The 16,281-nt window shown below is 44.0% G+C and overlaps 1 protein-coding gene across 5 annotated transcripts in view; it reads right to left on the bottom strand.

Moving 5' to 3' along the window:
- The window catches only part of setx (senataxin), a 58,223-nt gene extending 43,917 nt beyond the window's left edge, over positions 1 to 14,306 (bottom strand). For 3 of the 5 annotated variants that reach the window (XM_071351784.1, XM_071351787.1, XM_071351786.1), the window contains exons 1-2: positions 14,109 to 14,300; positions 12,356 to 12,553 (exon numbers count right to left, since the gene is read on the bottom strand). In XM_071351784.1, the coding sequence (XP_071207885.1) occupies positions 12,356 to 12,553; positions 14,109 to 14,111 (201 nt within the window). In that variant the 5' untranslated portion in view covers positions 14,112 to 14,300. Of the gene's footprint in view, positions 1 to 12,355; positions 12,554 to 14,108 lie in introns of all 5 variants that reach the window. The other 2 variants (XM_071351788.1, XM_071351785.1) reach the window with 2 other exon arrangements.
- Positions 14,307 to 16,281: the final 1,975 nt, after the last annotated feature.

Raw genomic sequence — 16,281 nt, 5'->3', positions numbered from 1 at the left:
GCTTCCCTCTAGTCCCTCGACATCTTGGCACTGACGGAAACATGGATTACCACAGATAACACTGCTACTCCTACTGCTCTCTCCTCGTCTGCCCACGTGTTCTCGCACACCCCGAGAGCTTCTGGTCAGCGGGGTGGTGGCACTGGGATCCTCATCTCTCCCAAGTGGACATTCTCTCTTTCTCCCCTGACCCATCTGTCTATCGCCTCCTTTGAATTCCATGCTGTCACAGTTACCAGCCCTTTCAAGCTTAACATCCTTATCATTTATCGCCCTCCAGGTTCCCTTGGAGAGTTCATCAATGAGCTTGACGCCTTGATAAGTTCCTTTCCTGAGGATGGCTCACCTCTCACAGTTCTGGGTGACTTTAACCTCCCCACGTCTACCTTTGACTCATTCCTCTCTGCCTCCTTTCCACTCCTCTCCTCTTTTGACCTCACCCTCTCACCTTTCCCCCCTACTCACAAGGCAGGCAATACGCTTGACCTCATCTTTACTAGATGCTGTTCTTCCACTAATCTCATTGCAACTCCCCTCCAAGTCTCCGACCACTACCTTGTATCCTTTTCCCTCTCGCTCTCATCCAACACTTCCCACACTGCCCCTACTCGGATGGTATCGCGCCGTCGCAACCTTCGCTCTCTCTCCCCCGCTACTCTCTCCTCTTCCATCCTATCATCTCTTCCCTCTGCTCAAACCTTCTCCAACCTTCTCCAACCTATCTCCTGATTCTGCCTCCTCAACCCTCCTCTCCTCCCTTTCTGCATCCTTTGACTCTCTATGTCCCCTATCCTCCAGGCCGGCTCGGTCCTCCCCTCCTGCTCCATGGCTCGACGACTCATTGCGAGCTCACAGAACAGGGCTCCGGGCAGCCGAGCGGAAATGGAGGAAAACTCGCCTCCCTGCGGACCTGGCATCCTTTCACTCCCTCCTCTCTACATTCTCCTCTTCTGTCTCTGCTGCTAAAGCCACTTTCTACCACTCTAAATTCCAAGCATCTGCCTCTAACCCTAGGAAGCTCTTTGCCACCTTCTCCTCCCTCCTGAATCCTCCTCCCCCTCTCCGCGGATGACTTCATCAACCATTTTGAAAAGAAGGTCGACGACATCCGATGCTCGTTTGCTAAGTCAAACGACACCGCTGGTTCTGCTCACACTGCCCTACCCTGTGCTTTGACCTCTTTCTCCCCTCTCTCTCCAGATGAAATCTCGCGTCTTGTGACGGCCAGCCGCCCAACAACCTGCCCGCTTGACCCTATCCCCTCCTCTCTTCTCCAGACCATTTCCGGAGACCTTCTCCCTTACCTCACCTCGCTCATCAACTCATCCTTGACCGCTGGCTACGTCCCTTCCGTCTTCAAGAGAGCGAGAGTTGCACCCCTTCTGAAAAAACCTACACTCGATCCCTCCGATGTCAACAACTACAGACCAGTATCCCTGCTTTCTTTTCTCTCCAAAACTCTTGAACGTGCCGTCCTTGGCCAGCTCTCCTGCTATCTCTCAGAATGACCTTCTTGATCCAAATCAGTCAGGTTTCAAGAGTAGTCATTCAACTGAGACTGCTCTTCTCTGTGTCACGGAGGCGCTCCGCACTGCTAAAGCTAACTCTCTCTCCTCTGCTCTCATCCTTCTAGACCTATCGGCTGCCTTTGATACTGTGAACCATCAGAACCTCCTCTCCACCCTCTCCGAGTTGGGCATCTCCGGCGCGGCCCACGCTTGGATTGCGTCCTACCTGACAGGTCGCTCCTGCCAGGTGGCGTGGCGAGAATCTGTCTCCGCACCACGTGCTCTCACCACTGGTGTCCCCCAGGGCTCTGTTCTAGGCCCTCTCCTATTCTCGCTATACACCAAGTCACTTGGCTCTGTCATATCCTCACATGGTCTCTCCTATCATTGCTATGCAGACGACACACAATTAATCTTCTCCTTTCCCCCTTCTGATAACCAGGTGGCGAATCGCATCTCTGCATGTCTGGCAGACATATCAGTGTGGATGACGGATCACCACCTCAAGCTGAACCTCGGCAAGACGGAGCTGCTCTTCCTCCCGGGGAAGGACTGCCCGTCCCATGATCTCGCCATCACGGTTGACAACTCCATTGTGTCCTCCTCCCAGAGTGCTAAGAACCTTTGCGTGATCCTGGACAACACCCTGTCGTTCTCAACTAACATCAAGGCGGTGACCCGTTCCTGTAGGTTCATGCTCTACAACATTCGCAGAGTACGACCCTGCCTCACACAGGAAGCGGCGCAGGTCCTAATCCAGGCACTTGTCATCTCCCGTCTGGATTACTGCAACTCGCTGTTGGCTGGGCTCCCTGCCTGTGCCATTAAACCCCTACAACTCATCCAGAACGCCGCAGCCCGTCTGGTGTTCAACCTTCCCAAGTTCTCTCACGTCACCCCGCTCCTCCGCTCTCTCCACTGGCTTCCAGTTGAAGCTCGCATCCGCTACAAGACCATGGTGCTTGCCTACGGAGCTGTGAGGGGAACGGCACCTCCGTACCTTCAGGCTCTGATCAGGCCCTACACCCAAACAAGGGCACTGCGTTCATCCACCTCTGGCCTGCTCGCCTCCCTACCTCTGAGGAAGTACAGTTCCCGCTCAGCCCAGTCAAAACTGTTCGCTGCTCTGGCACCCCAATGGTGGAACAAACTCCCTCACGACGCCAGGTCAGCGGAGTCAATCACCACCTTCCGGAGACACCTGAAACCCCACCTCTTTAAGGAATACCTAGGATAGGATAAAGTAATCCTTCTGTTGGAATCATGGAAATAGAATGACTATTCTAATTCTATAGTTTGAATATAATAGTGGGCACTTTGAATACAGTGTTGTAACTTTAATGGGTTACAGAGTTAATGTTTACAGTTAATTCATGGAGCTGTATCTAAAGATATTTTCTTTACAGTTATTTACATATGTAATTGTATTAGAATTTGTGTGTTGGAGATTGAGAGAACTACATACATATTTTGTACATATTTTGTTGTATTGGTTAGTATTGGATTACGCTTTCGACTGCAAGTTCTAGAATGCCTTGCGACAGGAAGTAGAGAGAGAATGCGCCAGTTATGTACAAGTGATTATCCTGACTATCGCTAGTAACTTTTATTGTTTTGTAGAATCTAAAGTTGTTAAATGTAACGTGAACATGTAGTATTACTAAAAGAAGCTTTCATTTCAAACCCGACGTTCCGAGTCATTACTTTGAAGATAGTTATTCTATATACAGTGTTGTTTGAGATGACAACAAATTAAAATGCCAGGGAGTTATTGCGACAGGGTACAAACTAAAGTGTTAAGTGTTTCCTAGGGGACCCTAAGCTTTGGCTACAGTGCATGTTCTCTCTTAGCTACTTCATGTAGCTAACATATTCTTGCTTTGCATATTCCTCTTTGATTTAGAGGATACTGTTGCACAAACAACATGCTGATTTAGGTCTACACCATCACTGGTATTATCAGGCTGTATTAGCTGCGACGTTTGCTCTTTCTCAGTACATTATTAGCTAGAAAGAGCGATGACTCAAATAGCAAATTAAACTATAAAAATTGACATTACACACAGCACATCACATTTAACAAACCAAACATTAAAATACTGGTATAGAAGGTAAAGTAAAAACCCTAACCGGTCCCTGCATCAATACCATTCCATCATAAAATACAGTATACCGCCCAGCTCTACCCTCCTTCTAGGCAAGTCTATTGTCCTGCTAATAGCCATAATGGCGCTGTACAACGTGACCATGTGTGTTTGATAGAGTATTTCCCAGTAAAGCAACAATTTGTTTACCTTCATTAGCCTACTTTGTTCCAATAAATGTCATTCAGTGATATTTATTCCCATAGTAATTTGTTATGGACCCATAAGGAAATAATGATCTGCATTTTTAAAGATCATTTTTATTATTTTATTAACGAAAGCATAAAGATGCTGATGAAGAAATACAGTACAGTAAATGCTTTATGCGACATTTTGCGGTTGCATGAGGTCGCCCACACACTTTAAACATTTGGATAAAGCATTTTGAAGATAAACAAATGCAGGTGGCTTATCAGGCTACTGTGTAGTCTGACAAGTAAATATAGCCTACAGTACATACTGTAGTAAACATGGGAAAGTGCCTAATTCCTTACATAAGGGAGATCAGGCCATGTCCAGACTTTCTCAGTGACCTCAAGTACTCATTAACCCTGTCTTTGATGCTTTTTCAGGCTGCATCAGTCACGGACAGAAACTTCTGAGACACTATTAATGATGAACGCCTGGAGGTTAACTGGTCCATCCCAGTTGGTATTCTGTGTCCACTCATGGTATCTCTTCGGTTACACATCCTTGGAATAGCAAAACGGTCCGGAAGGCCCTTGCTGTGCCTGGTGAGCAGTTGGTCAAGTTCTGTTGTCAGAAGAGGAATGGAAATGTCAGGGTGAACCGACAACGTGACTAACACGCCAGGTATGTTGACTCTGCCTGTCGGAAGTGGAGTTCCAGAGCTCACAGGTGTGCCTGGCATGGATTGTGACTCCATCTTGTTCCTTGCCCTCTTCAACGCGTCATTCTCCGGCTGACTCTCCGCAAATGACGCGTGACTCTACGCCAACGCATCAGCTTTCACCCATATCTCTGCCCTCAGATAATGTTTCTCTTTCTCCTGGTCTGCCGTCAAGGACTTGATCCCAGTCTTCAAAGTTGGAATCTGATCCATGTGCACCTTCATCAGATGAGCTAAATGGTACCGCCCTGAGCCCCCATCGATTACAGCAGCCCATAATAGAAATGGTAGATCAATCCAGTTCGGAGTTAAGTATATCTTTTGACTGACGCCTTTATTGAGAGATCTAATGCTCTAATATTTAATCATTTCTGCCCTCCGAATTCATATCTAAGGGGCATTTTTCACACCATTAGTAGTTACATTGCACGTTCAAACTAAAACAGACCGGCACTAAGAACAGCGGGAACGTTGACCTAGTCAGCGCCATTATTACAGCAATGCCCCTTAAAATGTTGCTCTGTGCTACCCAGTGGAAAAGGGGTCCACCCCCTCCCCCCCCCCTCCTCCTCCTCCTCCCTTCCCCATGGGCAAGGTCCGTCTTCTGTGCGCTACTCAGCCGCCCGTTCTGTGCCTCCTGCACTCGTGCCTTGAACCTCATGCGCCTAACGCTATCTCATTGGATAAAGCTGGAGAACTGCAAGGCAATCCCATTGTGCACCACTCGGGAGCCATGACCAATATATATTGTCCTGATAGAAACGTTGTTTGCAGAATTCACAGCCTGCTACACTTGTGAAAAAGGTTGGTAATATATCTGTGAGAATATGTAAGGGGCTTTTATATAATTCTAAATTAATTAATAGCTTTGATATAAAAATGATATGAGATTATTTTGTTTTCAAATAATGTAAAGTGAGCGGGGAAAAGCCCATTCTTGAAAGTGGGGTTAGACATTGTTACTAATTTGTAAATAAAGCCAGTTTGTTATATATAATTATTTGTTTATGTTTTTAGAGGGAGAGAACCAGCATCTGTAGCAACACAGTTTGCGCCGCGATACAGTGTCTTAGACCACTGCGCCACTCGGGTGCTGTACAACGTGACAGGTCAGGAGTACGCTACAGTACTACAGTAAGAGCAAAATAATCCTAACATTTCAAAACCATAATTGTAGTCCAAGTTTCTCTTAGAATAAAAACCTTAGTGTTACAGTTTTATTAAGTAATACTGACAAGCAGTAACAAAAATAATAAGATGGCGCCGGTGCAGAAGGCAGACATTTTTCTTGTCCCCATCCGATAGTGCTTTTTTGTTCGTAACTTATTTTTTTGTACATACTGTTGCCGCTACTGTCTCTTATGACCGAAAATAATTTATAAACATCAGGACTGCGATTACTCACCACGGACTAGCAGTCCTTTTTCTTCTTTCACGACTCTGACGAGCCTGAGGATATACGGCTCTCTCGGGAACAGGCCCCGACCCCAATTATCTGCTTGAGGAGGAGGCGGAGAAAGAGGCCGGCGATCGAATAAACCCCAACTCCCCTCAATTCTGCTCTCAAACATGCAATCTTTGGACAATAAAATGGACGAGTTATTGGGAAGATTAAACTACCAACGGGAAATTAAAAACGAACATCTTATGCTTAACGAGTCGTGGCTGAATGACGACAATATCAACATACAGCTGGCTGGTTATACAATGTACCGGCAGGATAGAACAGCGGCGTCTGGTAAGACAAGGGGCGGCGGTCTATGTATTTTTGTAAACCACAGCTGGTGCACGATATCTAAGGAAGTCTCGAGCTATTGCTTGCCTGAGGAAGAGTTTCTCATAAGCTGCAGATCACACTACCTACCTAGAGAGTTCGTATTTTTTGTACCACCAGACCGATGTAGGCACTAAAACTGCACTCAATGAGCTGTATACCGCAATAAGCAAACAGGAAAACGCTCATCCAGAGGCGGCGCTCCTAGTAGCCAAGGACTTTAATGCAGGGAAACTTATATCATTTTTACCTAATTTCTATCAACATTTTAAAAATGTGCAACCAGAGGGAAAAGAACTCTGGACCACCTTTACTCCACACACAGATGCATACAAAGCTCTCCCTCGCCCTCCATTTGGCAAATCTGACCATAATTCCATCCCCCGGATTCCTGCTTACAAGCAAAAATTAAAGCAGGAAGCACCAGTGACTAGACTCAAAAAAATTAAATAAGTGGTCAGATGAAGCAGATGCTAAGCTACAGGACTGTTTTGCTAGCACAGATTGGAATATGTTCCGGGAGTCCTCCAATGGCATTGAGGAGTACACCACATCTGTCATTGGCTTCATCAATAAGTGCATCGATGACGTCGTCCTCACAGTGACAGTACGTACAGTTGAAGTCTAAAGTTCACATACATCTTAGTCAAATACATTTAAACTCAGTTTCACAATTCCTGACATTTAATCAGAGTAAAAATGCCCTGTTTAAGGTCAGTTAGGATCACCACTTTATTTTAAGAATGTGAAATGTCAGAATAGAGAGAATGATTTATTTCAGCTTTCATTTCTTTCATCACATTCCCTGTGGGTCAGAAGTTTACATATACTCAATTAGTATTCGGTAGCATTGTATTTATAAATGTTCAACTTGGGTCAATCATTTCAGGTAGCCTTCCACAAACTTCCCACAATAAGTTGGGAGAATTTTGGCCCATTCCTCCTGACAGAGCTGGTGTAACTGAGTCAGGTGTGTAGGCCTCCTAGCTCGCACACGCTTTTTGAGTTCTGCCCACACATTTTCTATAGGCTTGGGGTCAGTGCTTTGTGATGGCCACTCCAATACCTTTGACTTTGTTGTCCTTAAGCCATTTTGCCACAACTTTGAAAGTATGCTTGGGGGTCATTGTCCATTTGGAAGACCCATTTGCGACCATGCATTAACTTCCTGACTGATGTCTTGAGATGTTGCTTCAATATATCCACATAATTTTGCTTCCTCATGATGCCATCTATTTTGTTAAGTGCAGCAGTCCCTCCTGCAGCAAAGCACATCCACAACACAATGCTGCCACCCCCGTGCTTCACGGTTGGGATGGTGTTCTTTGGCTTGCAAGCCTCCACCTTTTTCCTCCAAATATAACGATGGTCATTATGGCCAAACAGTTCTATTTTTGTTTCATCAGACCAGAGGACATTTCTCCAAAAAGTCCGATCTTTGTCCCCATGTGCAGTTCCAAACCATAGTCTGTTTTTTTTAATGGTGGTTTTGGAGCAGTGGCTTCTTCCTTGCCGAGCGGCCTTTCAGGTTGTTCTGGGATTGATTTGCACTTTTCGCACCAAAGTACGTTAATCTCTAGGAGACAGAACGCGTCTCCTTCCTGAGTGGTATGACGGCTGCGTGGTCCCATGGTGTTTATACTTGCGTACTATTGTTTGTACAGATGAACGTGGTACCTTCAGGCATTTGGAAATTGCTCCCAAGGATGAAGCAGACTTGTGGAGGTCTACAATTGTTTTTCTGAGGTCTTGGCTGATTTCTTTGGATTTTCCCATGATGTCAAGCAAAGAGGCACAGAGTTTGAAGGTAGGCCTTGAAATACATACATAGGTACACCTCCAATTGACTCAAATGATGTCAACTAGCCTATCAGAAGCTTCTAAAGCCATGACGTAATTTTCTGGAATTTTCCAAGCTGATTAAAAGGCACAGTCAACTTAGTGTAGGTAAACTTCTAACCCACTGGAATTGTGATACAGTGAATTATAAGTGAAATAATATGTCTGTAAACAATTGTTGGAAAAATTACTTGGGTCATGCACAAAGTAGATGTCCCAACCGACTTGTCAAAACTACAGTTTGTTAACAAGAAATTTGTGGAGTGGTTGAAAAACAAGTTTTAATGACTCCAACCTAAGTGTATGTAAACTTCCGATATCAACTGTACATACTAGAGGTTGACCAATTAATCAGCATTTTTGGACACCGATTACATTGCATTCCATGAGAACTGCGTGGCAGGCTGACCACCTGTTACACGAGTGCAGTAAGGAGGCATGGTAAGTTGCTAGCTAGCATAAAACAATCTTCACATAACCTAGTAAAATCAACCATGTGTATATGCAACAGTTTGGGCCGCCTGGATCGTTTCGAACTAATTTACCAAAATGTTACATAATTATGACATAACATTGAAGGTTGTGCAATGTACCAGCAATATTTAGACTTAGGGTTGCCACCCGTTCGATAAAATACGGAACGGTTCCGTATTTCATTGAAAGAATAAATGTTTTGTTTTCAAAATGATAGGTCATTAATACGGTCAAATTCGGAAACTAAGGCTCGTATTTCTGTGTGTTTATTATATTATAATTAAGTCTATGATTTGATAGAGCAGTCTGACTGAGCGCTGGTAAGCAGCAGCATGCTCGTAAGCATTCATTCAAACAGCACTTTCCTGCGTTTGCCAGCAGCTCTTCGCAGTGCTTGAAGCGCAGCGCTGTTAATGACTTCAGGCCCATCAACTCCCGAGATTAGGCTGGCAATACTATAGTGCCTTTAAGAACATCCAATAGTCAAAGGTATATTAAATACAATGAGAGAGAGAAATAGTCCTATAAATTCCTATAATAACTACAACCTAAAACTTCTTAAAATGGGAATATTTTAGACTAATGTTAACTTCTCTAGGGTACGTGAGACGTTAGCGTCCCACCTCTTCAACAGCCAGTGAAACTGCTGGGCGCCAAATTCAAATACAGAAATACTCATTATAAAAATTAAGAAAACTAAACATATTTTACAGAGGTTTAAAGATTAACTACTTGTGAATCCAACCACGGTGTCAGAATTAAAAAATGCTTTACGGCAAAAGCATACCTTACGATTATTTGAGAACATAGCCCAGCAGAGAAATCATTACAAACAGTAACCAGCCAAGTAGAAGAGTTACACAAGTCAGAAATAGAGATAAAATTAATCCCTTACCTTTGATGATCTTCATATGGTTGCACTCAGCAGACATTCATTTACTCAATAAATGTTTATTTTGTTCGATAAAGTCTCTTTATATACAAAAACCTCCGTTTTGTTTTCATAAGTAATCCACAGGCTCAAACACAGTCAAAACAGGCAGACAAAATCCAAATTGTATCCGTAAAGTTCATAGAAACATGTCAAACGATGTTTATATTCAATCCTCAGGTTGTTTTTAGCCTAAATAATCGATAATATTTCAGTTCTGTTATACTCACAGACATTATTTTAACAGTTTTGGAAACTTTAGAGTGTTTTCTATCCAAATCCACCAGTTAAATGCATATCATATCTTCTGGGCCCGAGTAGCAGGCAGTTTAATTTGGGCATGCTTTTCATCCAAAATTCCAAATGCTGCCCCCTACCCTAGAGAAGTTAAAAGGAACCACCAGCTTTCATATGTTCTGAGCAAGGAACTTAAACGCTAGCTTTTTTACATGGCACATATTGCTATTTCACTTTCTCCTCCAACACCGTTTTGGCATTATTTAAACCAAATTGAACATGTTTCATTACTTATTTGAGATCAAATTGATTTTATTTATGTATTATACTAAGTTAAAATAAAAGTGTTCATTCAATGTTATTGTAATTGTCATTAACACAAATATATATAAAAATCTGCCGATTAATCGGTATCCGCTTTTTTTTGGTCGTCCAATAATCGGTATTGAAAAATCCTAATCGGTCGACCTCTAGTATATACCCCAACCAGAAGCCATGGATTACAGGCAGCATCCGCACTGAGCTAAAGGCTAGAGCTGCCGCTTTCAAGGAGCGGGACTCTACCCGGAAGCTTATAAGACATGCTGCTATGCTCTCCGACGATCCATCAAACAGCCAAAGCTTCAATACAGGACTAAGATCGAGTCGTACTACACCGGCTTTGACGCTCGTCGGATGTGGCAGGGCCTGCAAACCATTACAGACAAAAGGGAAGCACAGCCGAGAGCTGCCCAGTAACACGAGCCTACCGGAGGAGCTAAACTATTTCTACGCTCGCTTCGAGGCAAATAACACTGAAACATGCATGAGAGCACCAGCTGTACCGGAAGACTGTGTGATCACGCTCTCTGCAGCCGATGTGAGCAATACCTTTAGACAGGTCAACATTCACAAGGCCACAGGACCAGGCGGATTACCAGGACGTGTACTGACCAACTAGCAAGTGTCTTCACTGACATTTTTCAACCTCACCCTGTCCGAGTCTGTAATACCAACATGTTTTATGCAGACCACCATAGTCCCTGTGCCCAAGAACACTAAATGTCTGTAGCCATGAAGTGCTTTGAAAGGCTGGTCATGGCTCACAACACCATCATCCCATAAACCCTAGACCCACTCCAATTTGTATACTGCCACAACAAATCCACAGATGATGCAGTCTCTATTGCGCTCCACACTGCCCTTTCCCACCTGGACAAAAGGAACACCAGTGTGAGAATGCTATTCATTGACTACAGCTTAGCGTCCAACACCAAAGTGTCCTCAAAGCACATCAATAAGTTAAGGACCCTGGGACTAAACACCTCCCCCTGCAACTGGTTCCTAGACTTCCTGACGGGCCGCCCCCAGGTGGTAAGGGTAGGTAACAACACATCCGTCACACTGATCCTCAACACAGGGGCCCCTCAGGACTGAGCATGCCCCCATTCTCATCGACGGGGCTGCAGTGGATCAGGTTGAGAGCTTCAAGTTCCTTGGTGTTCACATCACTAACAAACTAACATGGTCCAAGCACACCATGACAGTTGTGAAGCGGGCACGACAAATCCTATTCCCCCTCAGGAGACTAAAAAGATCTTGCATGGGTCCTCAGATCCTCAAAAGGTTCTACAGCTGCACCACCGAGAGCATCCTGACTGGTTGCATCACTGCCTGGTATGGCAACTGCTCAGCCTCCGACCGCAGGGCACTACGAGGGTAGTGCGAACAGCCCAGTACATCACTGGGGCCAAGCTTCCTGTCATCTAGGACCTCTTTACCAGGTGGTGTCAGAGGAAGGTCCTAAAAATTGTCAGACTCCAGCCACCCTAGTCATAGACTTCTCTCTGCTACCACACAGCAAGCGGTACCGGAGCACTAAGTCTAGGTCCAAGAGGCTTCGAAACAGCTGCTACCCTCAAGCCATAAGACTCCTGAACATCTAGTCAAATGGCAACCCAGACTATTTGCATTGCCGCCCCCTCCCCTCACCACTGCCACTCTCTGTTGTCATCTATGCATAGTCACTTTAATTAACTCTTACCTACATGTACATACTACCTCAACTAACCGGCACCCCCCTGTATGTATGTGTGCATATAATTATTTTTTACTGCTGCTCTAATTACCTGTTACTTCTCTCATTCTTATCCATATTTTTTGAAACCGCACTGTTGGTTAGCAGCTCGTAAGTAAGCATTTCACTATAAGGTCTACACCTGCCTTATTCGGCACATGTGACTAATAAAATTTGATTAAAAAAAATATATATATTCATATGGGTGTGAGCTGCAGGACAGAGGAATTGCAATTCTTACAGTATTGTTCTAAATTCAATCATCTTCTTCATCCTCCTCATTCAGTATACTGAAATTCAATTTTGAAGACGTGCACAATTATAACTTTCTATTTGGTTTATGTCGCCAATTCATTGTCAGTTAGAGACACAGTAGCACCTTGGGACCCAAAAGCATAATCAGTGCTCTAACTCCCCCTTGCGCTGGTCTTGTGCAATGAAGTAGTGATGCAGAGTACCGTACTAAACCACAAATTACTTTGAAGTCCAGCAGCATAACGCAAAACTTTCAGTTGAGCAACCACTGTATGGTTCATCCTTACCCGGTGCAGTCCAGGCAATTCCTCCTTCGCCCGATGGTATGCTACCACACACTCCAGGCACTTATCGAGGTCATCGTTGAGTGCCTTCTCCTCGTTGACTGCCTTCTCATCCTCTGCTAACCAAGACCCAGCACAGTACCTCTGGAGCAGTTTTGCAACATCGTCACCCAATGACGTGCACCAACGGCACATGCTCATCTACAAGGGACAAGATGAGAGAGTGTTGCTAGACCTCGTCTACTGCACTTGTGATCATTTGACATCCAACATGCAAGAATGTACTCCTTTGAGGACAATGAACTAGTTGGTTCTGCTGACACACATCCACTTCATCAATGAGCAGCATTGGCCGGCTAAATCAAATCTGTAGAAATGTATTTGGTGCTACAAACTGGTAAATGTTTATGACACTGGCATTTGCCTGAGCAGTCACAATAGATAACAAGTGGATAGTACAGCAAGGTCACAAGTTCACTTTCAAGAAACAAGTACCCCAGGAAGCCTTATGCAACAAAGAATCCCATTGAGCTGGGTGTGAAACCCTGGCCGTGAGGTGAGAAAACTGGCAGAAGACAGGCACTTCAAGGTCTGCCCCTGGGCCGAAAGCTTACTTTGTCTCAAACACCATGGTTTGAAGTCACAGTTTGTGACTATTTAACTAGGCAAGCCAGTTAAGAACAAATTCTTATTTTACAACGACTGCCTAGGAACAGTGGGTTAACTGCCTTGATCCGTGGCAGAACGACAGATTTTTACCTTGTCAGCTCAGAGATTCGATCTGGCAACCTTTCGGTTACTTGGCCCAAAGCTCTAAACACTAGGCTACCTGCAGACTTGGAGGTGTCAAGTACCAATATTCACTTTAACAGCAGTTACGGTCCCAAATACTACCGTCAAATAGTAAAAAGGCCTACTTCCTGTATTTTAGCTAGCTAGAACAAGGCCTAATTACTGTATTTTAGTTAGCTGGCTAACGTACAGTAAACAGGGCTTTATCTAAATAGCTAAATTACAGGAAGTATGCCTTTTTATTTTAATTAAGGTAATTTTTGGGACCGTAACGTAACTGCTGTTAAAGTGAATATGCCAACATGAAATCTTATACAACTAATAGAAAAAGCGTTAGAAAAAATTGCTGTTGACACATGCAAAATTTGTAACCAAGTTAACGTTACTACGAGCATTTAGTAATAACGTTACTAGCTACTAGGCAATCTACTGTACTACCAACGCCGTTTCCAGTGATATTGGCATTATTATCTAGTTGGCCTAGCAGTGTCAGGCCCCATTTCACCAACAAAAGAGCTCCAATATCACTAATATTCCATATGTTGGTGTGCATGACTGTCTAAATGTTATTTTAAATCTGTAAATCATCAAGTGATTCGTCAAGTGGCTGGTTAGGTAGTTAGCAACTAGCAGCGCAAATTGTAGTTAGTTAGCTGGCTAACGCACCGTTAGCTTTAGCTAGATGCACAACAAGCAGGAACGTTTTAAATGTAACTAACTTAACTAGCTAGATATGACGCCAACTTTAATAGTTAGCTAGCTACTTGTTTTCCTTATCAGCAAATGTCACGACATTCAATTTGTTGGCGATTTTAGAGACGTTTGTAGTCTAGCTTCCAGTTGTGTCAACAAAGTTGTCTGGTGAAACCAAGGAAGTAAACCTGGTGGCATGAGTCGAACCATGCCGCGGTCTGGAAAGTCGTTAGCTGGCTACAAAGTCGCGTCTTGTTTAACCATAACTCACCATGTTGTACAATTGCGTAATCCAAACGGTGCACTAATCTATTTAATCTTAGTAGATATATAGATTCCCAATAGCACGAACATTCAATGACATTTCTCGCTAACGTGCTGTTTACACTGCAAACACACGCGGTCATTCCCGAAAAAAAAATCTTCTGGGCCAAGCCAGTGATGTTCTCACCCCCCTTGTCCCCTGCTGATTTACTTACTACTTCTTCTTTGGGATTTGGTTGGCGGATCGTATCCAACATTTAGATGCATACACCGCCACCTACTGTAATGGTGTGTGAGGCCATTCACGGCATACCTAGATTATATTCTTAGACGCAAAATTAGGAAAAAGGATAAGGAAAATTACCCAACCACATATTAGCCCCATCTTTTTTTTAAAACACCACTATCCACTATTTAACCCTACCTAGTCCAACTCCAGACCAGGTCTGAGAGGATATCACTACCACGCAACACCCACTGCAGCTGTTCTGCAGTAAATTCCCACAATCCCAAGTCCTTCTCTGCCGCTACAACCTCTATTTTCTGTGAATTAAGATACATGTTTGCAGTACAATTAACAACCATGACTATAAATGCTAAAAAGCCCACCTTGCTGAAGCACATATTCTTCCCATCACGCTCTCTTGATAACAATAGCTGGAACGGCTCATAACAATGGCTGGAACGGAGCCAATGGAATGGCCAACCATGTTTTTGATGTATTTGACTCCATTCCACAAATTCCACTCCAGGCATTACCACGAGCCCGTCCTCCCCAATTACGGTGCCACCATCCTCCTGTGCTGCCTACTCACAGGAATCCTCTCAGGATCCCTCACCCTGTACCCATCTTCCTCTACCACTCTCTTCACTGCTTCAGCATACAACACTTTCTGTACTGCTCTAACCCTGGCAACCTCAATCTGCCTTTCTATAACCGGATACCCCCGATCTCCAGCCCCGATACCACAGATTCCTTCGTCTCATGCCCTCCTGCACACTTCTCACATCTAGGCATCTCCCTCCTACACACTGCTGTAATATGCCCATAACCCTGACACCTAAAACAACGTAATATTTTCATTACATAACTCTCACGGGATAACTGACACTTCCTACCTTGACCTTACCTAGTCATGATTCCGCATCAAAACTCAGCATGACATATAATGTCTTCTCAGTTTCCCTACCGGATCTACGTCTCATCAAGCTGCGGGTGTCACAGACACCGGGAATCTTCATTTTCAATTGCTCTTCCTCAACACTTATTAATGCCACCCCTGTTATCATTCCTTTCAACGGCACCCTGCTCCGGAGAGCAAACCACGTCACAATTATTATCCCTAATCTCGTAATCCAGAGCGCCCTCTCCCTCTGGGCATTGGAAACACAATAAATCATCACAAGTCCACTCCGAGTTACCTTCACCAACTCAACAGTCCCCAACCTCTCCTCCACCCAACCTGACACCACATATGGATCAACCAAACAGCAAGGATCCATTATCTCTACAAATCATATACAATTAATATGTGCTTCAATATGATCAACCGATAACAACCACAGCTGCAGATAGCCTAGAGAAGAAGCCTATACGCTCGGATCCCCTATGGCCAGGGGAAACAAAGCGGTAGCGTTAAAATATTTGTAGCCTACACTTGGTATTAAAAGCCTAAAATAGGCCAATTTCTTTGTGTTAGGAAAAATGTGAATGTGATCAAATTTGGTATATATTCAAACTTCAGGTTGCTAGGCTACCTAGACCTTTTCGATCCAAAACAAGGAAACAGTAAACATGTTGTCCCCCACGAATTATGTACATACCGGATGTCTATGGCAAGACGCATCATTCACCCGAGTTCTGTAAAAGTCAGGCCAGTGGTGTTTGAGATATCACGTGGGTTAGCTAGACTCATATCCCTGAGCATGTGTGCCAAATTTCAAACAGATCAAGAGATAAACATGAATCTTCTCGCATATTTTGAGTCTTGACAGTGTTAGCAACATGTGTACCAAATTGTGTTACAATATGAATGTCCTTGACTGACATACAGTGCATTCGGAAAGTATTCAGACCCCTTCCCTTTTTTCACATCTTGTTACCATTGCAGCCTTATTCTAAAATTACATTATTTATTTTCCTCAATCTACACACAATATACCATAATGACAAAGCAAAA

Source organism: Salvelinus alpinus, chromosome 18, assembly GCF_045679555.1.
Source record: "Salvelinus alpinus chromosome 18, SLU_Salpinus.1, whole genome shotgun sequence".
Classification (NCBI taxonomy): Eukaryota; Metazoa; Chordata; class Actinopteri; order Salmoniformes; family Salmonidae; genus Salvelinus; species Salvelinus alpinus.
Note: the sequence above shows the minus strand (reverse complement) of the source record. Positions and strands in the feature narration are given on the sequence as shown.